The following is a 27,220-nucleotide window of genomic DNA, read 5'->3' on the forward strand; positions in this document are numbered from 1 at the left end:
CCAAGCAGCTTTGAAAAATAAAAGGCTATAAATAGACTACCACTGCAGTGTATTTAGTAGTTTCTTTTGGGTGGAAGCTTTCTGCTCTCTGTAGAAACATACTACTTTTGTTGCAATTCCTGATAAAAATCTGTGTTGGAGAGCCTTGCTGTTGATATAGATCCAGATTGTCTGGGTTGTGGAAAGAAGTGAGGCCTGAGAGTGTTCTATTGCTCATTATAAAGATATATCTAACTATGTGATACTTGTAATCAGAAGGGGATTTTACTCTGTCTGACTTTTTCCAGGGATTGTTACCAGTTTACATTCAATGAAGGGGGAAAAAAAAGCCGTATTTCTCCTTCCCTCACTTCTAGATTTTGTTGATCTGCTAAAAAGGGTTCATAAGTCTGTGTATGCATGTAAAAGTGTTTTGTTAATTCAAAAAGCCTGAAAAGGTTTTGGTAGTGGAATGTTTTAAAAAAGACTTGTGTTTTTTCACATATGCAAGGACATTTAAGTAACAAAGCTGCTATTTCTTTCTCCACCTTGGATTCTAGATCATTAGTCAGAAAAATCGCCTGTCTGAAAGTCAGGAAAAAGCTGTAAATCTGAAGAAGGATTTGGCAGAGATGCAAGAATGGATGACCCAAGCTGAAGAAGAATATTTGGAGAAAGATTTTGAATACAAGTCCCCTGAAGAGCTAGAGAATGCAGTAGAGGAAATGAAGGTCAGCAGTGCCAGCTCATTGTAGAGGCTTGATGAAAGAGAAACAAAACTTTACGGCTTTGGGGGTTGACCATTTATGGAATTAAATTTGTGGAAAGAAACTTGGGTCATGACAAGATTAGTGATACTTTTCATCTTTGCTTTGTGGAATTTTTGATTTTTAAAGCATAAACTATAAAAGCAGATGTTCTTCTTGGCTACGAGGGGTAGGGATTTAATAATAAATAACAGCATCCCCAGCTGTTGAGTCAGGCTTATGTATAGCATATTAAACAGTAACAATATAGGAAGTTTTTGCAGAAGACAAAACTTGAGAAAGGTATAGTATCATCTATCTTTTACTTCTATCTAAATTAGTGGTTGTAAAAACATTCTTCTGCTTTTAGCTCTTGGACGTCAGTTTCTTGTCCCATAAATATTGTAACTCCACATTTAGATAATCACTTTAAAACAGGTGTGTTTTAAGGTTATCATGTGTTCATCATCTGTTGCAAACAGTGATTTTTTTTTTTTTTTTAATATCATGAGTTGGAAGCCATCTACAAGGATCGGTGAGTGATGTTGGTCTCTGCTTCTCTGGTTTTGGGTCTGGTGGCCAAAGAAATGGAAAGGAAGGAGATATTTTTGTCTCATTAAAATACTGTCAGTTGAAGAGAGAATTTTCATGGATATATGTACAGAGTAAATAATTCTCTGCTTTTTAATCTGAGAGCTCAGTCATATCTTCATAAATGTTTTGACTTATGTGTACACTTTTTAAATGAGTATCCACTATACTGTTACTTGATGGATCATAAAAAAAAATTTCTCCCTTACAAGTGCTTTGATAAAGCTATTTGAAATTTTGAATTGTTCTTTTCGAAGGGGTTTTTTGAAGCAGTCCTTAACAACAGTTTTAATGTGTTCATGTCCTTTGAAGCCATTTGAGATCACACAGTCTGACAGCTGGCTGAACACAAGCCAAGGAAAGAAAAAACCTTCCTTTCACTGGCAAATCTGTGAGACTTTGAGTACATTTACCTTTGTCAAATCCAGATTATATTGTGTATGTTATGACAGTTATGTCAGTGAGCTAGAAAGCTTATTGTAACACTTACAATTCCTCTTTCATTTGCAGTAACAATATTATCCTAGGACTACTTCTAGGACTGGGAAAGAGCACTCTCTGGATTTGGCACATTTTTGCACATGGTTTTAAGTTTGCTAGTTCTGCTCTCATTTGAACAGAGAGTGGAACTCCTGCTGACATTTGGAAGAATAGGTTTAAGATAAGGCTAGGTGTTTTTTAATAATTGTGCCATAAAATGTTTCCAAAACTTTCTATTCTTTGTGCTTCTAATAACTGACTTTTTTAAATCGCTTTACGTTTAGAAGACATCTTGAAATATATGTACAAAAATTATGCTAGATTCTACAATAAAGTGCAGTGCCTTATTTATCAGAGGTATTTCAACTGCATAAAACTATTTTTGAAATCTGAAAATAAAGTCTCTATTTCTGAAGCGTTTTATTTGTCTCAGCAGGGAGACTCAGACTGGTCTGCCTGATCTGTCTTCCGTCTTCCAGCTTCCTTCTTCCTTATTTCTGGCTAAGGCAAAATTTGACAAGTGATAATACAGTTTCTCTAGATCTGTGTGTTGGGAGTTGTACTGTACTTATCCTGAATGTGTGTTGCCAGGCTCCTCTGAGTGTAGTTAGATTGAAGGAATTCTTCTAGCTGTCCTTTTTGTGTGTTCCTGAAGCACACCCAACAGCTGTGGGGGAGGTTCCAGCTTTGTAGTTGCACGTGTTCTGAGTAATTACATCATCTTCCCTGGATAACTTTGGGAGATAGTTACTGAGCTCTGAGACCCATAATTTCTGTAAGTTCACCATACCTTTTTATTCCTGATACGCTTGTTTTTAGCAAACGTCAATTTTCTTTTTCTTCTGGTTAATTTGTCTTTCCTGTTGGCATGATGGCATAGAAATAGCACTGAACTTAATTATTTTTTTGGTTTGAGTCATGATTGTTTTTAATGAACAAACCATAAATGGTAAATACATCTGTATGCTTAATAAAACAGGATCTTTCAACGCTTGCTACCATGATCTGAATTCCATGCAAGTTAGTGCTGTATGTTATGTTCAGGCCCAAGAAATAGATTGGCAACAAGACCTCCAGTGGAAAACTGCTGATGTTTGATTTGAGTGGTGAGTAGCTGAGTGTAGGGCAATTGAAGGCTGATCGTGTAACATGTTTTTTTGACAGAGAGCGAAGGAGGATGTGTTGCAGAAGGAGGTGAGGGTGAAGATTCTCAAAGACAACATCAAGATGTTGGTCACCAAAGTGCCATCCAGTGGTCAGGACCTGGCAACCGAGTTGAACGTTGTGCTGGAGAACTACCAACTACTGTGCAATCGGATCCGGGGGAAATGCCACACTTTGGAGGTAAGAAGGATAGCTCTCTGCTTAGTCATATCTGTTCAATACTTTTACTGATGATCTGGATGAGGGTATCAAGTCTACCCTTAGTAAATTTGTGGATGACACCAAGTTGGGTGGGAGTATTGGTCTGCTGGAGGGTAGGAAGGCTCTGCGGAGGAATCTGGACAGGCTGATTTGGTGGGCTGAAGCCAAAGGTATGAGGTTCGACAAGACCAAGTGCCAGGTGCTAGACTTGGGTCACAACAGCCCCACATAGTGCTATAGGCTGGGAGAAGAGTGCCTGGAAGATGTCCAATGGAAAAAGGACCTGGGGGTTCTGATACACACCCATGGAATGTGAGCCAGCAGTGTGCCCTTGTGGCTCAGAATGGCATCTTGACATGTATTAGAAACAGTGTGGCCAGCAGGACTAGGGAAGTGGTTGTCCCTCTGTAGGTACTTGGCACTGGTGAGGCCACACCTTGAGTGCTTTGTCCACTTCTGGGCCTCTCACTAAAAGGAGGACATTAGGGTGCTGAGAAGGTCAGCAAAGCTGGTGGAAGGCCTGGAGCACAAGTACTATGAGGAGCTGCTGAGGGAGCTGGGGGTGTTTAGCCTGGAGAAAAGGAGGCTCAGGGGTGACCTTATTGCTCTCTACAACTGCCTGAAAGGAGGCTGTAGCCAGGTAAGGGTCAGCCTCTTCTCTGAGGCCAGTGACAGGATGAGAGGAAATGGCTTCAAGTGGCTCCAGAGGAGGTTTAGGTTGGACATTGGGAAGAATTTCTTCTCAGAAAGAATGATTAGACATTGGAATGGGCTGCCCAGGGAGGTGGTGGAGTCACTGTCCCTGGAGGTGTTTAAAGCAAGACTGGATGTGGCACTTAGTGCCATGATGTTGTTGTCAGGGTGGTGTTTGGTCACAGGTTGGACTCAATCTCTGAGATCTTTTCCAACCTGATAGATTCTGTGATTCTGTAAAATAAAACAGGTGGCAAAAAAGGGGAATGGAGAAGGACACTGCAAATGTCTGAATACAGTAGCTTCAGCATAAATGCATTTTACTCCTTTCCAAGATTACTTTCCCTTGGGATGATGTCTTTGGAATTCATAACACACCATCTAACTTTGTTTTTATAATTGTATTGTATTCAATGCTTTGGCAAATAAGTAAACTTGTCTCACAGACCTGTTACTCATCTGTGTGTTTTCCAAAATGGCAAAAAAGGAACTTAGCAGAAATAAAAGGTTGAAATCCAATAATAATCAGAATATGTGATTATGGCCTGGATTAGGGTGTGAGTGTCCTGTCTTTCAAAGAGGATTTTGTTACATTTGCATTTTGTTACATTCTTACATAGTTATACGAGCCTTTATGTCAGTGATAGTTTTAGCATGAGTTTAGAGACTTCTATGCTCATTTCTCTGTATCTTCCAGATTTACCTGGAGGTTTTTCTATCTAGAACATACTCTGCACCATGGCATATTTTTTATTATTTTCTACTTGTCTCTTTTAGATGAATTTCTCCGACACATATCTTTAAGTTGGTCATAAGGTATATGACCTATGCCTGGCATTCTAGGCTAATTTTTTTTTTTTTTCCTGTTGCTCCTAGGAAGTGTGGTCCTGTTGGATTGAGCTGCTTCACTATCTTGATTTAGAAACAGCTTGGCTAAACAATCTGGAAGAAAGGGTGCAAATGACAGGAAATCTGCCTGATAAATTGGATGCTGTCAATGATGCTCTTGAGGTATTATAATGATTCTATCAGATGAGTAACTTTTCAGACAGCTATGTTTAAAAAAAATAAAATTCTGCACTTCAGTAGCATACTGAAATGTGCTGAGTATTCTGATTCTTCACATTAAATGAACATATTAGTCTGAATTGGAAATGGATATTTGTAAGATCCTCCACCAAAAGTGGACTTTTACTGTATGTGATAGTGCCATACATGGTACTGTGATAAAATGCTCTCTCCTAGCCTGTGTAAATGGATTAATTCCTTCCAGGGCTATAGCTGTATGAAATGATATGAGTAGGGAAGAAGGGCTGTGAAGTTTAATTATCTAAAGTAAAATCACCTCTGTGCCATAATGACATGTGCCATTATGAATTAAGCCGTAACTAATTTATGCTTTTAGAGCACTCTCAAGACATTTGATGTGTTAAGCTTGTGTATGCAACCAGATTTCCAGCTCTGGAAATACAATAGTATTCAGTGTCTTGACCTTTAAAACTTTTTCTAATTAGTCCCTGGAATCAGTCTTGCGTCACCCAGCTGATAACCGAACCCAGATTCGGGAACTTGGGCAGACATTGATTGATGGAGGGATTCTCGATGACATCATCAGTGAAAAATTGGAAGCTTTCAATGCCCGCTATGAGGAATTGAGTCACTTGGTAAGAACTTGGGGTTAGGGTTGAAGTAGACTTCACCTTAAGTCTGAGATAACTCTTGTTAGCTGAATTCAAAGATGCCAGACTGCAATAGAGGGAATAAAAAGCGTCAGTGTTCTCAGCTGTTTTCAATTTGTAAAAATATCCAAAGAGTAATATGCTTCTCTGTTTTTCTCACCATGAGTCAAGTTTTGTTTTGCAACCATGCACTGTAGGGATGCCCTGGTATTTTTCAGATAACTTTGACAAAAAGGCAATTCCAAACTCAAGGAACAGCTTAATATTAACAACTTAATATTGCCTTGCTACTGCCATAAATACTGGTCATTTTCTCCCCAACTGTAAAAATGAGGAGCATAAGTGACATTTTCACTCTTAGAAATAGCTAGGAAGAAGTCACACTGAAATAAAGAACAGAAGGAAAACATTCTTCTCATTACTCATATGTTGGGTTGTCCTTTTGCTCTTCTCCTACTTCAGTCTAGTCTTTTATAGATTTAATAAGCAGAGGAAGACTAGTTGTATTTCAGGTAGCACAGGTTTGTGACTTGTGTTCTGTATCCTAATAATACAAGCCCCTGCTGAATTGTAGAATGGGAGATTTTTCTGTCACTGATGAAATGTAAGAGGAGATTTTGGTTCATCTTCATTACAATGAGCAACATGAATGTGTGCTGGCATTTAAGTTAGCATTGACTACTGTTTTTCCTGTTCAAACTACTTCATTGCCATATAAAAACCTGTTTGCTTTGCCAGCTGCAGCACTGGCACACTGGGCTGTTGACAACTCTCCACATCTCTGTGTGTGTGTCCACATGCACTGGTCTGTGCATGTGCTGATAGTGGGGAATTTGTGTTCCTGTGCAGATAGTGACACTTCAGATGCTATTGAAGGAAGAGGCAATAAAGAGAAAAACTGTGAATTTGTTTTGACAGTATAACTGAATGAGTTTATTGTTTTGAAGGGAGTGTGAACATTAACATATCAAACAACATTCTTCTGTGGTCTACTGCAAAGTTCCTGTTTCCCATTGAATAGCTAGTTTTTGAAACTGGTGTGGTTTTAAAACAGAATACTTTCTTCAAAGGTGATAGGAGAGGTGTGTTTTCATTATCTTGCATGTATCTAGCAGCAGAACTCTCCTTCTATTCCACTGTTTGTCAGTTATTGGTTCAGAAGCCATAGTAAGCTTCAAAAATTGCTGCTTTCTAGGATTCTTTTTAGCCAGTCCTCCAGGCATAGGATTTTTTTTGGGTCTCTCCCACCTTGTTTTGAGGAAGTCTACTGTAATTTGTATTGAATTACTGCTCCATCTTGTCTTGCCTTTCTGTCCTTCTCAGGCGGTGAGCCGACAGATCACCTTGGAGCAGCAGCTTCAGACCATGCGAGAAACCGACCACATGTTGCAGGTCTTGCAGGAAAGTTTAGGAGATCTGGATAGACAGCTGACATCTTACCTGACTGATAGAATAGATGCCTTTCAGATGCCCCAGGAGGCCCAGGTATTTCTCTATAGTTCTTCACTACAAAACTTTTGGAAATATTTCATGATAGTGCTCAGCCCAGACTTAGTAATTAATTTCAGTCCTGTGTTGGTGCACCAGGTGTTATCTTTTGTAATCTGGAGTGTTTTCTTTTTTTAAGAAGGTTGTATTGAATAACAGCAGCTTTCAATTTAGCAAGCTGTTACCGAAGACAGAATATTTAAAATAAACCTGGTGGTGTTTAAGTTTTAAAGTAGATTTACTTCTGTTGGGTAGTAAGAAAGCTCCCCTTCTTCTCTCTGCAAGCAATTTTGTAATGTATTTCTTTTCCTGTTTCTATGACATGGCAGAAAATTCAAGCTGAGATTGCAGCTCATGAATCCACCTTAGAGGAGCTGAAGAAAAGTGCTCGCTCTTTCCCTCCTGCTTCTCCTGAATGCAGGTCTGCCCGTGGTGGAACTCAGCTGGATGCTTTGCAGGTAAAGACATGAGAGTCGCACTTAGACGCTCCTGTGTCGGCCTGTAAATTGTTTGGTGCAGTCAGCTGAACCTCAGAAGAAAATAGTATGTGCTTTTATGTGCTTTCATAAGGAAACAAGCAGCCCTAGATGAATTGAACAAGGAAGCTTAAATTTTACAAGTGTCATGGGATAAATGCTGAAAGTCAGGAAGTCTCTGTATTTGAGCAGAGTGGGTATTTTCAAAGCGTATGATACAGAATTACCTCTCTATTGCACCTCAGGTAGAGGTTAGGAATAGGTGATGGCAATGTTATTTGCCAAGCCAAATGTATTCCATATATATATTCCATATATATTGATTTGTGGTAGTATGATGGGTTATAATCTGTGGTGGGAGATGCTTTAAATGTTATTTTTTTGAAGTGCATGTACTAATTTAAAACAATCTTTCAACATAATATTCATTAAAACAGAGAAAGCTCCGTGAGGTATGTACAAAGTATCAGCTTTTCCAGAAACCAGCCAATTTTGAGCAGCGCATGTTAGATTGCAAGCGGGTGTTGGATGGTGTAAAAGCAGAACTTCACGTCTTGGATGTGAAAGATACTGACCCAGATGTAATCCAAGCTCACTTGGAGAAGTGCATGGTATGTATGCAATGTTCATGACTCTTGCTTGGGGTGCTTTTTTTTTTTGTGTGGTTCTTGTTGCTTAAACTCTCTCCTGAAGGAAATTTTGCTTAGAGTCATCATGGAACTATTGCAACTCATTGAAAAGTGCTAACAGAGCACTTGATAACTAAAAACCTTGTATTCTTATAGGACATAAAAGTAGTGGACTGTTGATCATAGATATGGTGGAACAGCTGAGTTTTTATAAACTCCCTTCCCAGGTTCATCCCTATGCTCTGGAGAAGCATCACAGTATTTGAACAAAACAAATACTATACATAAGATGAAGGACAGATCACATTAGCCTTGGAGTAAACACTGTTAAATTATTGATCTTATTCATTTTTAGAAAATAAAAACTAGAATAAAATATAGAACATCAGGAGTTTGGAATCTTCTTGTCAGATATTGCTATTAATTCATAGCTCAGAGTTGAAGTGCAATTAACTTCAACTTTGATGACCTTAACTTCAGTTACGGTCCTCAAAGGAAGCAGAGTCAGAAAATTTTCACTGCAAATTGATCACCAATATACATATTTGTGCTTCTAGAAACTCTATAAGACCCTCAGTGAGGTGAAATTGGAAGTTGAAACTGTCATCAAGACAGGAAGGCAAATTGTACAGAAACAACAGACAGATAATCCCAAAGGGATGGATGAACAACTGACAGCACTGAAATTTCTTTACAATGACTTGGGCGCACAGGTAAGAAAAATAAATATATGTATGAATATTTGTCTGCATGTAATTTCCCTTCTTTGTAGTTAGTGTTTTAAGTTTGATTCTAAAGCTGATAGTATGTAGTCTAGTTGCTGCATCCAGAAGCAATCAGTTGAGAGATTAAAGATTACACTTGCCTCCCTGGAGGAGAGGTAGCCTTGAAGGAAGGAAGGTTCACAGAGTTTTCATTGCCCTGGCAAAGCTGACCTGCCATTCATTAAAGTCCTTCAAGATAATTTATGGTCAGATTGTCATGTGACAAGTGTGAGTCAATCTGAGGTTTTTTAGGAGGTGTCATGGTTTTGAATTGTAGTCCATCTAAATGGTTGCTCTCAGTGTGAAAGAGAAAATGCAGGCAAACCTGTATTTCCCATGAACTGCATTAAATTTGCATAATTTTCTTATTAGGTGAATAGTTACTTATCCAAGAGAAATGTTTAAAAATGGCTAAACCCTTACAGGGCAGGTAGGACTCTCTATCTAAATTAAGATGGAATCCCAAGTGGATTTATGTCTGGTCAATGCTCTGTGAATGAACTGTGGGTAAAGGGTTAGATTACAGTGTTGGAGTATCTTGGAATGGGTCCTAGGAAATATTTTGCACTTGTAAAATTGAGAACATTCAGGAAGGTTGGGATTCTAGAAAGCATGTAGACAAGAGATTAGGAAAGGATAGAAAGGCAGAGTTATTTGCAGTATAATGTTATGATTTTTCTTTTTGAGCTGAGAACAGAGCACTATTTTTCGAAATGTCAATTGATTCTGACTACTATGCTTGGAGTTATTCTCAAGTCTGTGTTAAAATTTGACCAGGCTAATTGTGGAACCAGTGTGAAACACAAATGATTATACTGCAGCAAACATCAAATTTCATATTAATTTTACTGATATATTTTCAAGGGCAGACTACATGTTCAGTGAAATTTTTCTTTACAGCTTTCTGCTAGCAGGCCTTTCAAATTACTAGGAGGAATTGAATTTTACCTGTGTGAGTGACTGACTGGATTCTATGTTCCCTTGAGTTTCAGCTAAAGGATCATAATAAAGTGATAAACATCAATTTGATGATTGCTAGCTATAAGTAAATTGGTCTGCAGGTTTCTTTATCTTCTTTAAGTGTATCTCAGTTTAAAATTATTTGTATATATTCTGTGTTGTATAGTAAGATACAGATGTTTATAAACTTTCCTTTTAGGGTCCTTCCTTAAAGCAAGACAGTTTTAAGATGCAAGGATTTTATATATTTAGGTGGATATTTTAGCTGGCTAGCACTTCTGTGTTTGCTGTCTTTTAAAAATCTAATTTTGTTTTCTTTATTTCCTCCTAATTTTTTTTTTTTGTAGGTGACAGAAGGAAAACAAGACCTCGAAAGGGCAACCCAGCTGGCTCGCAAAATGAGGAAAGAGTCTGCCTCTCTGTCAGAGTGGCTGGCTACCACTGAAGCTGACCTCGTGCAGAAGTCCACTTCAGAGAGCTTGCTTTCTGATCTAGATTCAGAAATTGCCTGGGCCAAAGTAAGCATGTTTACTAAATATTTGTAGAATAAATCTCTGACATTATGGCAATACTATGTAGAAGTGGCTGTGAGTTTAAATCCCTGTAACTTGTTGCTAAATCTCCCACATCCTGAAATTTCAGCAGATTCAGTAGTTCATATTCAGTACCTTACTGAATCTGATCTGTTTCATTTTGGGCATCTTGCGTTAACCTTAAATGGCCAGTGAAATATTTAGGATATTACTACATATTTGATCCTAATAGGTATTTAAGACTTCCTGTATCTCTTACACATTTCACAAGTATAATATTCCTAAAATTATCAGGAAATATAATTGTGGACTGGGTCAAATATTTTATTGGTAGAGCAAACTGAAAGTGCATTGAATGCAAAATACATTTAATGAGAAATTTAGTTTGTAACTTTTCATTGAAACAGCTTTCTCTTCAAAACCGTGACTTTGCAAACCAAGAGGCTACTGTAATTCCCTATTTTCTTTCACCTACAAGTTGAAGCTTTTAATTGAAATAGGCAAATGTCTTAGCTACTTTGCTTCAGATTTTCTTTGTATTTTCTCACACTGTAGAAATTTGGATATTATTTAGAGTTAGCAACAAGTGTCAGTTGATACAGTTCAGTAATACTGATCTTCCCAGTTTTTGTTTTCTGTCACTTTTTACTTCTGGAATGGGTCTGTCTGCAATGTTAAAACTTGAAAGCTCACCAAATTGCAAACACATCTAATATAACTTGTTCTCGTGCATTTCAATCAGGATTAGCAATTATTAGCAGTAGAGTTTTGCTGTGGCAGTATCCCCAAGTTTCCTCTCCAAACAAACTTTTAAATCCTTATTGCAAGTATACTTACCATACGTTTGTATGCCATGCAAATAATGACTCTTATGCTGCACCATCAGGAGGACAAGTCCTTTATGTTGCATGCAAAGTTGTCCTTTCTGTTTTAAGGTTTTCTAGAGGCAGTTTTAAAATGTAGTGACTTGAGTATTTGTTTCTGTTCCTAAGACAATAAGTTATGATAAAATAATAAATTATTTACTTCATAGATAATAAGATGTTCAAGGAGCTCCAGGCACTGGTTGCAATTAAGTGCATTCTTTACCACACTGTACACTGACATCAAAGAGCTTTCTAAGTAGGCAGATATCATCAATAATAATGGGTGATCTTGTATGGCAAGAGGTCTATTTTCCACATGGAAGCAATGTACTGATATTCAAGAGATGACATATTACTTAATTTGCATGTCAGTATACATACTTTCAAAGAAGGTGGAGTTTTTTAGATTAAAAAAACTATTTAAAAGCAGAGATGACTTAGAAAAAAGGGCGGAGCTAAAGATACATACATTTACATATCTCTATATAGATAATATAACAATAGGGATTCTGTAATATGTAGCCAGTGAATTGAACATCTGCAGTAATGAGTTGTGATGGTTCTCAAAAAAAAATTCAGCCTTGGCCTACCACATTTCTCATTGTTCCCAACTGTAAAAGTACTTTAATAGGAAGAGATACAGAGAAATCCAGAGTGTCTCTTGAAATGTGTTCTGTGCTTTACAGTGCAGAAAAGAGCCTTTTAAAATTGGACTTACAGAGTAGTGTTATTATTGTGGTTTGACACTGGCCTAGCACCAGGCACCCACGAAAGTTGCTCGTTCACCCTCCCCTGCCACAGCTGGGCAGAGGAGAGAAAGGAAAAAAAGTTAACAAAGGCTCCATGAGTTGAGATAAGGACTGGGAGGGAAAAAAAAAAAGCACTTCAAGGGCAAAACAGGCTTAACTTAAAGTTACGAAGTGAATTTATTGCTAACAGAATCAGAGGAGGATAATGAGAAGTAAAATAAGCCCTTAAAACACCTTTTATCCCCAGCCCCTCCCTCCTTCCCACCGACAGCGCATGGAGACAGGGCATGGGGGTTTGTGGTCAGTTCATCACCGAGATTTCCTGCCACTGCTCTGGGAGAGGAGTGTTCCCCTGTGAGGCCGTGGGGTCCCTCCCACAGGAGACAGTTCTCTGTCAACCTCTCCCACGTGGCTCCACTCTCAGGAGCAGCAGCCCCACCACCCCTGCTGCAGCGTGAGCCCCTCCCATGGGCGCACAGTCAATATATTTGTTTCCTGTGGAGATAAAAATCTGCCTCCCTCATGTCTTGTGTTTGGGAGCAGTGCAATGTTAATGGCTGAACTTGTTTTCAGAATGTGCTGAGAGAGCTGGAGAGGAGGAAAGCTGATCTGAAGAGCATCACAGAAAGTTGCACTGCGCTCCAGTCTCTGGTGGAAGGGAGTGAGACTGTCCTGGAGGAGAAGCTGTGTGTCCTTAATGCTGGCTGGAGTAGAGTTCGAACCTGGACTGAGGACTGGTGTGATACTTTGTTGGTAAGTTGCATGGGTGAGAAATATTCAGTTCTCCCTCTACACCTTTGGAGCAGTTGGAGTTTTCACTTGTCTCACTTTACCGTAAAGTGAAGCTTCTGTGATGCCTTATGGACTTAAAAGAATGTGGAATGGATTTCTGTTTACACTGTAGATGGAGAGGTAAGTCTTGAGGTGGTATACAATGAGGAAGATGGAAAACTAGGCTGCTGCATGTGCTGCTTTTTATTCAGCTTGAATATTCAGCCTCTGTGCCAGCTCCAACATGAACAGAATGAGTTTGTGTTGATAGATTTTTTTGAGACCCAGATGATGGCTATTTAATGGACAAAGGATAACTTTGTAGTGGTGTTCAGCAAAGCACTTATGACTCTGTCAGCATACTGCTCTTTTGGACAGACCATAACTGCAAGTGTTTGAGTATGGCAACAGCATCTGTTTGTCTGAGTAAATGAAAGACCAAGCATATTATACACCTAAATCTGCTAGTTATGCTAAATGGACATGAAGCAGTCTACAACTGTCACTAGTATCAGACTGATGCTTTTATATACATAAGATATTTTGGTGTTGTTTAGCTAGTTATGACAATCAAGCCCTATCAGGGACTTCTGAAGGTGGAAGTTACCGAAATTTTAGTGTATACATGGATGCTGAGCCCTGTGCCTCCTGTCCAGTGCCTGTTACAGGTGATAGTGTTTGTTTTGTAATCCAATGGTTCCATGTTAGGAGTAATCAGGTAGTTTACCTTTATGTGTAAATGCTGTAAGGATGATCCGTAATTAGATTGTGTTCCAGATTATGTTCATATCTGGTGACAAGTATTGTCTATGCTCTCTATATCAACATCAAGAAGCTTATAGCTCTATGTAGCAGAAGAACAATTTAACCTAAAAAAGCACAATCATAGGCCTTCTCGCCTCGCTCTCCTCGCTCTTGTAGGCCTAATTAACATGCCTACAATTTTGTGACTTCTCTTAAGAGAAAGAAATATTTTAATGTAATCAGTAAAATATCAGAACTTGACTGCTATAATTTGTAAATTTGGCAAAACCCGTTTCCAATTAAAAAACCCCAACAACCACACACACTGCATACTGTTGTACCTGCTAGTGCTGACTGAAAAAACTGTGGGTTTTTTTGTTGACTGAGATATTGTAGTCTGGCTGTAATGTTGTAATACATTGTCTATATTTAGTTGTACAAACTATTTCAGCTACTTTTACTTCTTTTGCTGTGAATTAGGAACTATATTATCAAAGGGTCTAGAATGATAATTGAATTTTTGTAAATACTATTGACGATGAAAGGTACAATCTAATTTTCAGTGTTTCATTCCAAACTGTGTCCATAACACTATTTTATCGATCTCCTTTCTATTCAAAAGATTTTGGCAGGGTTGATTTATTTGATGTGTTTTTAGGTCTATGGGGGGTTTTTGGTGTGAGGGCTTTTTCATTTATTTTGGTTTTTTTGATTTTTTTTTTCTGTTTGGTTGGGGTTTGTTTGTTTGTTTTTGTTTGGTGGGTTCTTTTTTGCTTGTTTGTGTTTTTTTTGTTGGGATTTTTTTTGTGGATATTTAGAAGTTTCTCATATTCATACATTATTTTCATCTTTTTCCAGAATCATCAGGGCCAGCTGGAAATTTTTGATGAAAATGTTGCCCACATAAGTACTTGGTTGTATCAGGCTGAAGCCTTATTGGATGAAATCGAGAAAAAGTCAGCTAGCCAAAAGGAGGAAACTGTGAAGGTAGGAAATGTTGTGTCATCTGGCAAAATATTACCAGTCAATTCATGGATTCTCAGTGATGTCAGATTTGCTTCCTGTTTATTTTTAAATGTCTCTCTGCTTGCCTAGGAGATAACCATTTTCATTTTCCTTCACTTCTTAGCGTTTAACATCTGAATTAGATGATGTCAGTCTCCGAGTGGACAATGTGCGTGACCAGGCTGTCATCTTAATGAACGGCCGGGGCGTGTCGTGCCGTGAGCTTGTTGAGCCCAAGCTGGCAGAACTGAACCGTAATTTTGAGAAGGTGTCTCAGCACATCAAAAGTGCCAAGGTGAGGATGAACAAGCGCCAGAACTTGCTTGGGAGGTCTGTGCCAAGAAGATGGCAACTGGCTGTAGTGGATATGTCATTATTCATTAGAACAGCACTTCGCTGCTTTTGAGTTCTCTTCTAAGTGTAGGTATTTATATGTGAAAAAAAGAGAGACTGATTTTTAGGCCAACTGCTTTTTTTACCTGAGTAACATGTGATGGCTTGTGTTTCCTTGGAAAATTTACAAACAACTGTTCAGAAAATTGTATATATTGCAATACATATTTGTGAGCTACAAAACAACACCATAAGCTAATGTGACTGGAGATTTTTCATTTATTTTGAGAACAAAATACTCAGATTGAAGTTTGAAGGTAGAAACTTGGTAATAACTACCAAGTGTGTTTGAGCTATCTCTCAGATCAAACAACTCTTAGAATTTTGATTTATGCTGACATCTAATGGTGCTGCAAACTGATATACCTGTTCATGGGGGATTGTGTGTACCAGCCGAGACTAGATTTTCAGCTTGAACAAGGTTTTATTTTGCTTGCAGATGCTTGTTGGACAAGAACGACTTCCTGTCATGTCAGAGCCCCGTGAATCTAGAGTGGCTTTTCTAGACCTGGAAAGATTTGAGACTGACATACAGAATATGTTAAAAGTTGTGGAAAAGCATCTGGAGTTGAGTGGGGAAGATGAAAAGGTTTGTGAGCAATGGAACAATTAAATAATTGACTAACTCCCTTTCTGTCTTGTCCTCCTGTTACATTGCTTCAGACTTTGTGGGGTAATTCTGAGAAACTATCTTCAAGTTAGGGGTAGAAGGTGAAGGGAATTACTAGGTTGTTGGAAGCCCTGCACAGTTTTTCAATACCTTCCCCATAGCTGTTGCTTCTTGGCTGGTATGCTGAGAGTAACTAATCATACTTGAGTCTGTATTTTCATCATGGTTTTATATAATACAGGTAGTGAACTCTGAGTTTTGTTTATCTATCTTCTGTCTCCTACTCAAAGTAGTTCTTTGTTAAGGAATCCTTCCTGTAAAAGTAATGGGATTAAAATTCAAACTGGTATGATAAAATGAATCGCAGTGCATAGGTCAGGTCAGAGGATGCTTGGAGGTAAGGTGCAAGTAAGAGTCTTGTAATGTGGCTCTCTGTTGGAAGTCCAAATAACTTTGAACAAAATTTATCTTCTAGATTCTTATCTAGGCTCTGCTATTCACCCATATAAAACTGTCATAGTTTTGTTAGCATCTTGTGCACTATAGCTTTGTTGCCTACAAAGTCGGGTAAATTCCTGTCAGGCCACTCTATCTGCCTTCCTTTTAAGCAGCTCAAATACTATAAACTGAGTTGGTAAGCTGAATATAAATCTATGGAAAATGCCATAGCACAGAAAGCAAATTTAAAAATATTTCTATATAAAGGCCTATTATTATAGAACATAGCCTTCCTTTTATACTGTTTTTGTATTTATTGAATTTTTGTTTTTATGCTGTTCTGCTCTGACCTTGCTTATTATTCTCAAGGAATGTCTAGAAAAGAAATGGAGCTAAAGTCATAACACCCTATTGATGTGACTGCATACTGCTGGCTCATTAAATTTCCTTCAAAAAATCTCTTTATAAAGTTTATGAAATGAGCAAGTTGGATTTTATATTTTGGTAGTTGTGGACGAGAATCTCTGCTTGAATTTGTTTGGCTCCCATTTGGATAATAAAACAAAAGTTTGGTACAATTGCTGTTAATATCTGAGCTGTAGGTAACAGAGATCTGTGTAATTTTAGCTGGATCAAGAAAGAGCTCAGATTGAAGAAGTTTTACAGAGAGGAGGGCAGTTGCTGCAGCAGCCTATGGAGGACCACAAGAGAGAGAAGATCCGCATACAGTTGTTGCTTCTGCAGAAAAAGTACAAGAGTGTGCAGGTACAGTTATGGCAGTTACTACAGCTCATTTATTCAGTTTTCCCTTTGGTATCCCACTTACAACCTGTAATCCATATTTTATAACTTATGACTCTTTCAGCACGCGTGATTCTCTAGGGGAGAGTTAAATGTGTGTGCACACAATCTGAGTCTCTGAATCTTTGCAATTCCAAAATATGAATTTTCCCATTTCTAGGTTTTGGGGGAGTGCTTTTGATTTTTAAAGTCCTTTTCACAGTTTCACAGAGAGCCACACTAAGTATTTGCACAGGCACATTGAGTTGGGCATTTGCTTCACCTGTCTTGCTGGCCCTTGAACTGAGGTTTATCTCCACCACCAGGCTGTGTGAAGAGTGACTACATATACACATGTACACAAACATACTGACCTCTCAGCTGAAGCCCTTTCTGTGATCGAGCCTGCTCCCAAATTTCTCTTCCTTCCTATAGAGGGTATTAGCAGTAACTGCAGACTGCAGTATGTTGTGATGCTTGCATACACAGACCATGTTAAAAATGGTCTTGTCTTGAACAAAGATGGTCCATTTAGCTCACCTGTTTGGATCCTGCTAGTGTTGGCAAGCTGAGGTGTAGTTCAAATGTGCAGGGCAAGACCCTCAGGCTGGCTTTGATTACATGTGTATGCAGATAAAGAGAATATAGCTATTACAAAAATAAATTAGTACTATTGCATATTTTGGAATTTGCTCCTTCAAAGGAATCCCTCAAATATTTTTGTTTTTCAAATAAATAAGACATATTCTGTTCACTACTTCCCTCTTTTTACACCGTATTTTCCCAATACGCTGGATTGTAGGAGTGCAGGTCATTTCAAAGGAGGCAGGCGGTGGAACTCTCTCCAGTGTTTTCCCAGTATAAGAAGGAACATGATAATCTAATGAAGTGGCTGAATGAGGCTGAGGACCGTCTGTCAGGGCTGCAAGGTGTGGAGGATGAGCAAAAACTACAGGTAAATGAGGCTTCTATTTCTTAGAGCAAACAGTGAATGCTGTGTATGAACTTTGGAGATTCATACACTGAGATTTAATGGAACTTCTTTGGACACCTCTGTGGAAAGAAGTGTTTCAAAATGACAGCATTCATTTTTTGTTAGGAAATTATCAGCATGTACTGGTTTGGGATTTCTACATAGCCACCATAGGTCCCAAAGATCTCATCCTTCAGGCCCAAATCTTAGAGCATGATCTGGGCAGTGGGCCTGATTCAGGACAATTTCTGCCAGTCTTGATCCATGAGGATTGTACTAATGCCTTTTAAAAACTCGTACTCAAACAGCCTGATTCAGTATCAGTTTGGTGCAGGTATGATAAAAGCCTTCTTTGAGGCTTAAATTCAGTGCCTCTGCATCTTGTGGTCAGGATATTGTAACTACTCCACTGCCTTTTCCTGCCAAAAGTGGTTAGAGAGGGATAACAGCCCTCATGTAATGGATATTACTATACATGGTGAATATTAATCAAACAGATAAAGGCTGAAGTATTTCTGACGTGTGTGGGTCTTGACAAACAATTTTGCAACTGATGTGATGTCAGGGTCTGATAAAGCTTACTGCCCAGAAAGTTTTATGTCTTAATTGTTGAGGATGCAGATACTGTTTCGATTGCTTTTGTTAGGGCTTTGTGGATATTTTTTGTTGGTGTTTTTTAAGTCTCTTTTATTTCTCGTTTCCTTCCTCAAAAACGCTTTGATTGTGTGGTAATTACGTTAATATTTTAGGCAATGACAGTGAAGAATCTTGTGAAGCAGTAAGTAATTTCTTGAACAAGCTTGAGGGCTAGGTAATCTGTCAAGTACTTCTCAATTTCTGCATATAAAGCTTCGTAATCAACATCTATCAATATTTTTGACTGCTCTGTAACTTTTTAACCCAGAACCAATTAACTTGGTTAATTGGGGCCAGGGATAAAATGCTCTGGCTCCTTGTGAGACTTGCACCACAAAATTGTGATGTGGTGCTCTTCATTCACAGCTACTGCTGTGTGGCTTCAGCTGCCAGTGATAGATGGTCTGCTGTCCTTGGTCACACGGGCCATTCAGTATCAGCTGCGAAAGGAAACCTTTTAGATCTGCTGCTCTTTAGATTGTTTGACATTATGAGCCTCCCATGCAGAGCTGGGCAGCAAAGAGGGCCCAGGGTCTGTTGAACAGTCTGACATCTGACTGCTCTGTTGGGTGTCCAGCAGTCTCTTCTGGTGACATAAGCTCCTTTGGACCTGACTGATGCCATGGAATTTGTTTGAGGAAAATGGGGATCCATATGTATTTAAAGTAAAACAACACTATTCAGTTTCTGTTTGACCATCAGATCCTTTGAATGAATTAATTACTGGATAGGAATGGAAAAATGGTGCACCTGCATGGCTCTATGCTAATGGGGGCAGCCCAGTTGTGCCACAGACTGGTCTTCCTTGTCAGTGTTGGTCTCACTGCAGCTTGACTGATTTTTTTTCTAAGGAAGATACTTTGTTTCCTGTAAAGCCCTTTTCTTTAGGGATATACTGCAGCTAATGCCTGGTACTGCTCGATCCATTCCTGGATAAGTGAATCTGGTTGCTGAATGCAGAATGTCATATAGATATGGATTACCGTACCAATTACAATAGACTGTTGATGGAGAAACATTATCCTTGCTCAGAATCAGCTAAGTTGTGTAAAAATATCCTTGTTCTCTCAGATGTAGTTTCTGGTTTTTCTGGGTCAGCTACACTGTCAGAAAGGGACCACAGCAGTTTTCGTTACTGGTGTGGAACTTGGAAACTCAAACTGCTGCTTTTGTTTCATATGCCCGTGTCTCTAGATTTCTGATATTTGAGTGCTAAGCCAGCTTGTCTCAAGTGGCCTTATTTTACTTTTATGGCTTGTTCTATCACTGGCTCTACTAATCAATCTTGAGCACTGAAAATGGTGTGGTATTGTAACGTTGCTAAAGGGAGAAATAGTCTTCCCAAATATCATCATCATTTTAGATAATCACTGTTGATCCAGAATATTTTCTTAGAGCCACCAGACTTGAAAATTGCAGTGCTTGTTGCTCATCTCAGCTTAGGACTGAGAAGCACTAAATGAATTCTTGAACCACTAGTGTGCAGGTGGCTTAAGCCCTCACCTTGATGTAAGGAAGCTGTAGCGAGCAGAGGAAGAGAAACTGGTGTTTGAAGTGAACAAAACAGGGAGGGAAAGGAACATTTCAGATGCCAAGCTGGGGAGTAGACTTCAATTAAGCTTTTATGTAATACATTATTTATGCTTTTGTAAGCAAGTGTGGAGGAGAGGACTTATTTATGGTGCTTGACGGTCATATCTATATATTGATTTGCTGGAAGTAGCTGGATCATAAATATTCCTCATCATTTATGCTTCTAGGAATTATGGAGTTAAAATATCTCTGAAATATTGGTAATCCTTCTGCATAGTAGGTACTTTTGAGTAAGCCTTGTTTTGCCACAAATCCATTAGCAAGAAAAGCCTGCATTGGAAGTTTGCAGAACCTTAAGGTCCTTCTTTTCTAATGTTGATTTAGTATTTATTTAAATTTGACTATTCTGGCTTGGTTCAGAATGAGGGAAAGAGAAAAATTAAACCGTGAATTGCAGGGGTAATTAGTTGCCTAAATTCCTGAGAGATTTTTTCCAGGTTTTAGGATGTTGTTTTGAAGTGAAAATGATAATTTTGCAGATGGTAAGTGAATATGCAATTGCAGGCACAGTGCATTTTTTCCTATAAACTGAAGCAGACATCATCTTGAAGGCTCTTGAAGTATTATTTCTGTAATAAAGAAAACATTTGTTTTTGCTAGTATGAATTTTATAGGAAAGGTTCTGGATTACTTAAATAAGAACAATTGTTTGCTGATTGCATTAATTAACAGAAAAACAAACAAAACGGACATGAGGTTTGGGCTTTGGGAAACCCTTTTCTGGAAAACTGGCTCTGAAATATTTTGAGTGTGAGAGAAGGGGCAAGGAATGGTAAAAAAGTTTGTGTCTATTCAAAAGATTATTTTTTTTTACAGAGACAATCTGCTATTTGTCTGGGTAAATACTTTTGGTTAAAATGCATATATAGTTAAACATCCAAGGAGGTAATCGATTTAATTTTATGTTAATGTCTAGGGCAGTATCTTCCAAAGTTCACTTGGAAGAAAGTCAGAAAATCTCCTTGATTTGAATCATTGGTAGATTTTGTTTCAAAATATATTTAACTATAAAAGGGGAGAGGGGAGAAATATCTGAAACTGAATTCTGAATTGCATGTTAAACTGTATGCTGAGTATAGGAGGAAAAAAAAAATTTATTTGACCCCTGAATTAAAAGTATTTTTAGCAGTTCTCATTGAGTGGCCTTATATATAGAATGTTCACTAATAACCAAGTATTGTCTTTATTCCCCCAATCTTTTGTTTTTGCTAGAATTTAAAGAGGGAGCAAATTTATTAAGCATGCTCTATCAACACTGAAATTAAAGTAGAAAAGGACTATTAAGTCATCCAGTCAGATTTCCTCTTAAATAACCTTTGATTGACTTTTTTATTTGTGTATACTTAAGAAAAATTGTGGGAACACTGAAGCGCTACTCCTATAAAGACAGACTAAGAGGGGTCTTTTAGCCTGGAGAAGAGAAGGCTCTGGGGAGATTCTTATAGCAGCCTCCCAGTACCTACAGGAAAGCTGGAGGGGACGTCTTACAAAGGCATGGAGGGATAACACAAGGGACAATGGCTTTAATCTGTAAGAGCATAGGTTTAGATTAGGTATTAGGAAGGAATTCTTCACTGTGAGGGTGGTGAGACACTGGAACAGCTTGGCCAGAGAAGCTGTGGATGCCCCATCCCTGGAAGTGTTCTAGTCCAGGTTTGATGAGGCGTTGTGCAACCTGATGTAGTGGAAGGTGTCCCTGCCCATGGCAGGGGGATTGGAACGAGATGGTCCTTAAGGTCCCTTTCCAGCCTAAATCATTCTGATACTGTGAAAACAGTTTGCTTACCTGAGGTTTTTTATTAGTTAATTAAAAAAAACCAAACCCAAACAAAAAACCAACAGAGCCAAGCAAGCAAAACCAGCTTCTGTGCTATTTAGGTATTTGTCAGGTAACTGTGAGAGAGTTACATACAACTCCTCTTCTATTTTTTAGCATAGTATGCTGCATTTTAGAAGCTTCCAGTCTGCGATGCAAGGTAGAGAACAGCTGAACAATTAAAACTCTGCTGTAGTAAAGCACTAATGCATTTATAACACTTACATATGTTCACCTTCAAGAATGAAGATTGCGAGAGGAGGAAGCATCATCTCAGTGATGGGAGGCAGCTGGAGGAGATTAGCAATGAGGTGTGCTCTGGAGGAGCAGCACCAGGAGGAATTCACTTCTTAGCAGAACAGAGTAATCTGGCCCAGGATGGTGTTACTGGGAAAGCAGAGAGTTTCAGAACATGCCAATGCACAAGTACAAAACAAGTTTGCTGCATGCCAAAACACGCTGTTTTAAACCTTGTGCAAGTTTTTTCTAATGAGAGACAAAGCAGTGTGTGGGAAGCAGAAACATAATAAAGTCCAGTGACCTATTCATCTGGGTGAAGTCGATTCTGGACTGTTGCCTGTGTGAGAATGGGATTTGTGGACTGATTGGGAGTTAGAAAAAACACCTCGTGAAGATGTTGCAGATGGCTGTGCTGTAGAAGGCATCCTGGTGTTTTTTTCTTACCTTGACCTGTTTCATATTGTTAGGGAAAAGATGCTTTGAGTTGCACAGACTGATTTCTTTGGAACAGGGCCCTTTCCTTCCACAGGAAACCATATCACTGTCTAAGCCTTGGGCTTTTGCTCCAAATTTCATTGATGGAAGCTGATAAAATATATTCAGAGCCTCAAGGAAATATGTTTGGGGAGCATCAGGGACCAAGATGCTGGGTTTGTAGCTAAAGTGTATGGAGTAAGCCTTGTTTTTAATTGTGGCACTTGCTTGGTGTACTGAATTGAAAGCAATACTGAGTAGTTTGTGATGCTTTTCTGTAATTCATGTTTTTAGTAGACTTATGCTGGGGTGCCCTCGCATCCAGTTTCTTTGGTATGCAATGAATGACTGAAAGCAAATTGTATTTGGTGGTACAGGTCTCGTGGAAGCAAAGCTGTGTCCTCAGTTTCAGTAGAGAGATGATTGTCTACAAAACAAAAAAACCGCAAAACAAAGAAAATCCTTAGGAACATTTAGTGCGTGCAAAGTCGTGAATGGTGAATATGTGAACGTACCTTTTCTGCCGCAGTCCTTGCTTAATTTGCACTACATGTGCTGGTAATATTAGGTTCCAGTTAATCTGAGTGACATATTTGAAATTCTCAGAAACATGTGAAGGAGGAAGGTACAGACAGGTGTTTGCAAGCCACTTGGTTAGTGGGGCTTTAATATTTTATCGATTGTCAGCTGTGCTAGAGATTTTCATGTGTGCACCCAGCCCAAACAAATTGAAAAGTAAAATTCACTGGCTGAAATTGCTATGAACATACATTTATTCTTTACTCTCTTAAATGTGTTCTCAACTGGTAGTAAATCACACAGTCCTGTGCCTCTCTTGCTTGACTCAAATTCGCCAAATACAGCCTGGTGATTTAAAGTTGCTCGATTTCTTTATTTGAAGGTGGGCTTTCTTTTTATTATTTTATAATCCTTATATTAAGGATTATTTTATTAAAGAACTGGGCTGTTTTCAGAGATGGTAACAGAATCCTGTTTGACAAGAAAGGTTTTCTGCTAAAAACTGCTGTCAGCCTGCTTCACCTGCCTCTGCTAATTTTTTGCCAGGCGTGGCTGAGGGATAGCTTCCTGTTGCAGGCTTCCTAATGTTTCAGATCCAGCCCACAATTTGTGAGCCAAGAAAAAGCTGCATTAAATTATTGTTCTTACTCTCTTATCTGCCAACATTGTACTTGGCTAGATAGCCTAGTCTTGCAGCCAGTGTAGAAAACAATTACCAAACTCTGGAGGAGTTACTGTCTTTTATTACTGCAAAATATTGGAGTACTGGTGGAGCACTAATTTATTTTAAAAAATGGTTAGAAAATGTGGGTGGGGATGCCTACTGAAAAGAATATGGATGGGAAATAAAGTGTGTTTCAGTAAACTGGTATCTTTGTGATGAAGGAAGCAGAGTTGGTTGTAACACTAGATTCAGGCTCAATCAAGAAGTGTTATTTCTGGAAATGGGAAGGATCAAGGTAAGAGAAACAGCAGTACCCTTCCCATTTCTTGGAGTTTTAATCAAGAATAATACAGAGTCATTGTGAAGCATGATATCTACTGTTTTCTAACTTTTAAAATAAATAGAGAAAGTCCTGTGCAGGACTTGCAGCTTTCCGAATTTATGTAACTTTGCTAGAAAGGCTTTTGTTTTGTCTTTTAATGTAGAAAAGTATTTATTCTGAATATAGCTTATTGATTTAGGATTTTTTCATAAAATGGATTGTTGTTTGAAATATAAAATTAATTTTCATGTTTTTAGGCAATCCCTGTCCAACAGAGGTTAAAAGGCCAATTTGCTACAGGAGTTAGGACCTTGCCTTTCTCGGCTGAGTACTTGGTTGAAATCAACAAAGTTTTGCTGGCCATGGCTGATGTTGAGCTGCTGCTGAATGCACCAGAGCTAAATACTGGCATCTACGAAGATTTTTCAGCTCAGGAAGATGCACTGAAGGTACTGCATGCCTAAGCATTATATTCAGAGCAGAGAAGGGAAACAGCAGAATAAAGGCCACCACTGGCCACTGCAACTGTATTGCTGTATTTATGGTTTTGCTTGGTATATACAGGATCAATATGCACTGAAAACTAAAAAATGACAGTTCTGTTGGCTATTTTTTTTTTCTATGCATAATCTGGATACAAAGTATAGCAGCATGAAATCTGGGTGGGAGGTTGAGGGAGCAATGTTTAATTTGTTGTAGACACTTGTATTTTTCATTGTAGTTTAAATAACTCTTAGAGAAATGCTAAAGCCAATCTCCTTACATTCCTGCTTGATAGCCTTAATACAGCTGCTGTTCTTAGGTCATGTGAAAACAATTGCTCACATAGGAAGAGGAGAGGGTGATTCTTGACTTTTTATAAAGCTATATGTGATGCCTCAAGATGATGGTACCTGTTTCAGTTTTAAAGTCCCCCTTCTTATTGTCAGCCAGTGGATTTACCTGTGTGATTAATAATAAGGAAATAGTTAAGGACCTGGCCTTTTTCAAAAGGGGATGAAGAAATTGTGTTTGAAAATAATGAATCCTCCTGGGAAATAGGAGTTGAGTATGTAGAAGTCTGAGTCCTGGTTAATTCTTAGCATACAAAAGAGTGTGAAACAGATTTTCCCAGAAAACATCCATTGGAGTTGGGAATTACACATGGCATGGTGCAGTGTACATGTACCTCTCTGGATTGGGAATCATAGCGGGATCCATGTGTCATGTCTGAGGTGTAGTCAGGCTTTGCCTCTCACCAAGAGCTGTTCCTGCAGCTGCTATATAGGTCCTTTAAAAGCTTTTCAGAATTCCAGTCCACTTTTCTGGCATGCTTTTCTTTCTGCTGTGTTCATGACTCCATTTTTCATGTCTTGGTTTTTTATACATTTTACAAAAGCAAATATGGGAATGGTGCCAGCCTTTGACAAAGCAGGCAGCCTTTCATTGATGAAATTCTCTTGTCCCTGCTTACGCTGCTTCTGTGCTGCCTTGAGTGCTGTTAGGAGTGTTTATGTTAAGATGGGTTTACAATACTTCATTTTGGAGCAAGTGTCTCGTCTGATTTTGAAGTTTTGGTATATTCTAAGAGTGTTTTCACAAAAAGCAAATAGCAGAGCATAGAATTTTTAGAAGCATTACTGTTTTAAATTCAAAAAGATAAGTAAATTCCACTGTCTGCATGGACTGTTTGTCCTCCGAATACCAAGGCAGTCTTACAACAGTATCTGGTTTAAGGAATTTTCACATCATAGTTCAATGGTATTTGAAATTGATTACTTTAACTTTGTCATTTAAATCTAAAACCTTTATGGAGCTTTATGCTTTTGCAGTTCTGTGCATATGGGAGGTCACATGAAGCATGATAAAAGTCACATTTTGTGGTCCATTTTTTTACATGGGGAAAGAGTATGAGCAGTGTCTTCATGACATGGGCAGATTTGTTTAATAATGAAGATACTGTTGTTTTGAGAAGTATGGTGTGTCCCTTTACCTTAGGGACAAATTGGATATATATGAAATATTTCATCATTTTAATAAAAACTTGAAAAGGACACATGCTTAAAAGGTGTGATGAACTATTCATTTCAGTTGCTAAAACCTATTTAAACTGTAAACTGCTGGTACTGGTGCTCATGGTCTTACTGTAGATGCTGATTTTTGGAAGAGAATTTTGAAAAGATTATTTTTTGATATTTTTCTTTTATTTCCTGCTGGTGTTGACTAATAGCTTGTGTCATTACTGTGCTTGCAGAACATAAAAGATATTTTGGATAAACTTGGGGATCAAATTGCAGTCATACATGAAAAGCAGCCTGATGTTATATTGGAAGCATCTGGACCGGAGGCAATACAAATAGGAGATGCACTAACACAGTTGAATGCAGAATGGGACAGAATTAATAGAATGTACAATGATCGTAAGTGGTAAGTCAAGCATGATTGGTCTCTCTGGCCATGTGGAAAATACTTTATGTACATGTTTATGTAAGTGTTTTTCAAATGTACCTTAATGATGAAGATGAGTTTGGGAGTTATCAGCTTTAATATGTTGGTATTACAAAATTATTTCCAGAATTATTCAATGTTGAAACCATTAATATGGAAATTGCAGTTTGACTGCTTTTATGAAGCTGATTGTTTCTACTTTATTAAATAGAAGGTTTTATAAACAAAACATGAAATTTTGGTTTTGTAAAGGTATCTCAAAGCAAAGTTCTAGAAGAATAATGTTGAGTAGGATATCTTCTAACATTCAAGGTTGGTTTTTGAGGGAAGGATGCAGTTTAAAAGAATGGGATCTTTAAAATACAGCACCTATGATAGTTGTCAATAATATTTGTTATGAGTAATTGAAGATGAGAGATGACCTGATTAGAAAATGTTGTGATTAGGAAAACAAGAGACTACTAAAATCAGTGCTTAAGAAATAGGTATTTCCAATTTCCTTTCTACAAACAGGTGTAATTTCACTTGGGCAAAAAGTTTGATTTCTCCCCACCCCTTACAGAAGATACTCTAAACTTTTTACCTTATCTGAATCAGTTTAAAATGTTTATAAACAAACCCAGCACAACTTAGTCAAACTTGGAAAAGTGTATTAGATGACTATTTTAAGTTGGAATTTGTAGAAGTGTGAAAGTATGTGTTCAGGAAGTTACCACAAAGCTGAAGGTGCTCACACTGCAAGCAGCAGTGGACACTGAAATTGCTGCTATGCAAAGAACCCCTTAATGACTTAAAATTATTCTATGAAACTTAAAAT

The 27,220-nt window shown here is 38.3% G+C and overlaps 1 protein-coding gene across 5 annotated transcripts in view; it reads left to right on the forward strand.

Moving 5' to 3' along the window:
- The window catches only part of UTRN (utrophin), a 356,635-nt gene that overhangs the window by 111,912 nt on the left and 217,503 nt on the right, over nucleotides 1–27,220 (forward strand). For 4 of the 5 annotated variants that reach the window (XM_048296202.1, XM_048296200.1, XM_048296201.1 and 1 more), the window contains 17 exons: nucleotides 540–710; nucleotides 2,961–3,140; nucleotides 4,731–4,865; nucleotides 5,369–5,518; nucleotides 6,857–7,018; nucleotides 7,351–7,479; nucleotides 7,935–8,108; nucleotides 8,684–8,839; nucleotides 10,198–10,368; nucleotides 12,572–12,751; nucleotides 14,372–14,500; nucleotides 14,643–14,813; nucleotides 15,351–15,500; nucleotides 16,587–16,724; nucleotides 17,542–17,694; nucleotides 24,234–24,425; nucleotides 26,210–26,382. In XM_048296202.1, the coding sequence (XP_048152159.1) occupies nucleotides 540–710; nucleotides 2,961–3,140; nucleotides 4,731–4,865; nucleotides 5,369–5,518; nucleotides 6,857–7,018; nucleotides 7,351–7,479; nucleotides 7,935–8,108; nucleotides 8,684–8,839; nucleotides 10,198–10,368; nucleotides 12,572–12,751; nucleotides 14,372–14,500; nucleotides 14,643–14,813; nucleotides 15,351–15,500; nucleotides 16,587–16,724; nucleotides 17,542–17,694; nucleotides 24,234–24,425; nucleotides 26,210–26,382 (2,714 nt within the window). The remainder of the gene's footprint in view (nucleotides 1–539; nucleotides 711–2,960; nucleotides 3,141–4,730; nucleotides 4,866–5,368; nucleotides 5,519–6,856; nucleotides 7,019–7,350; nucleotides 7,480–7,934; nucleotides 8,109–8,683; nucleotides 8,840–10,197; nucleotides 10,369–12,571; nucleotides 12,752–14,371; nucleotides 14,501–14,642; nucleotides 14,814–15,350; nucleotides 15,501–16,586; nucleotides 16,725–17,541; nucleotides 17,695–24,233; nucleotides 24,426–26,209; nucleotides 26,383–27,220) is intronic. The other variant, XM_048296204.1, reaches the window with a different exon arrangement.

Source organism: Corvus hawaiiensis, chromosome 3 (assembly GCF_020740725.1).
Source record: "Corvus hawaiiensis isolate bCorHaw1 chromosome 3, bCorHaw1.pri.cur, whole genome shotgun sequence".
NCBI classification, from domain to species: Eukaryota; Metazoa; Chordata; class Aves; order Passeriformes; family Corvidae; genus Corvus; species Corvus hawaiiensis.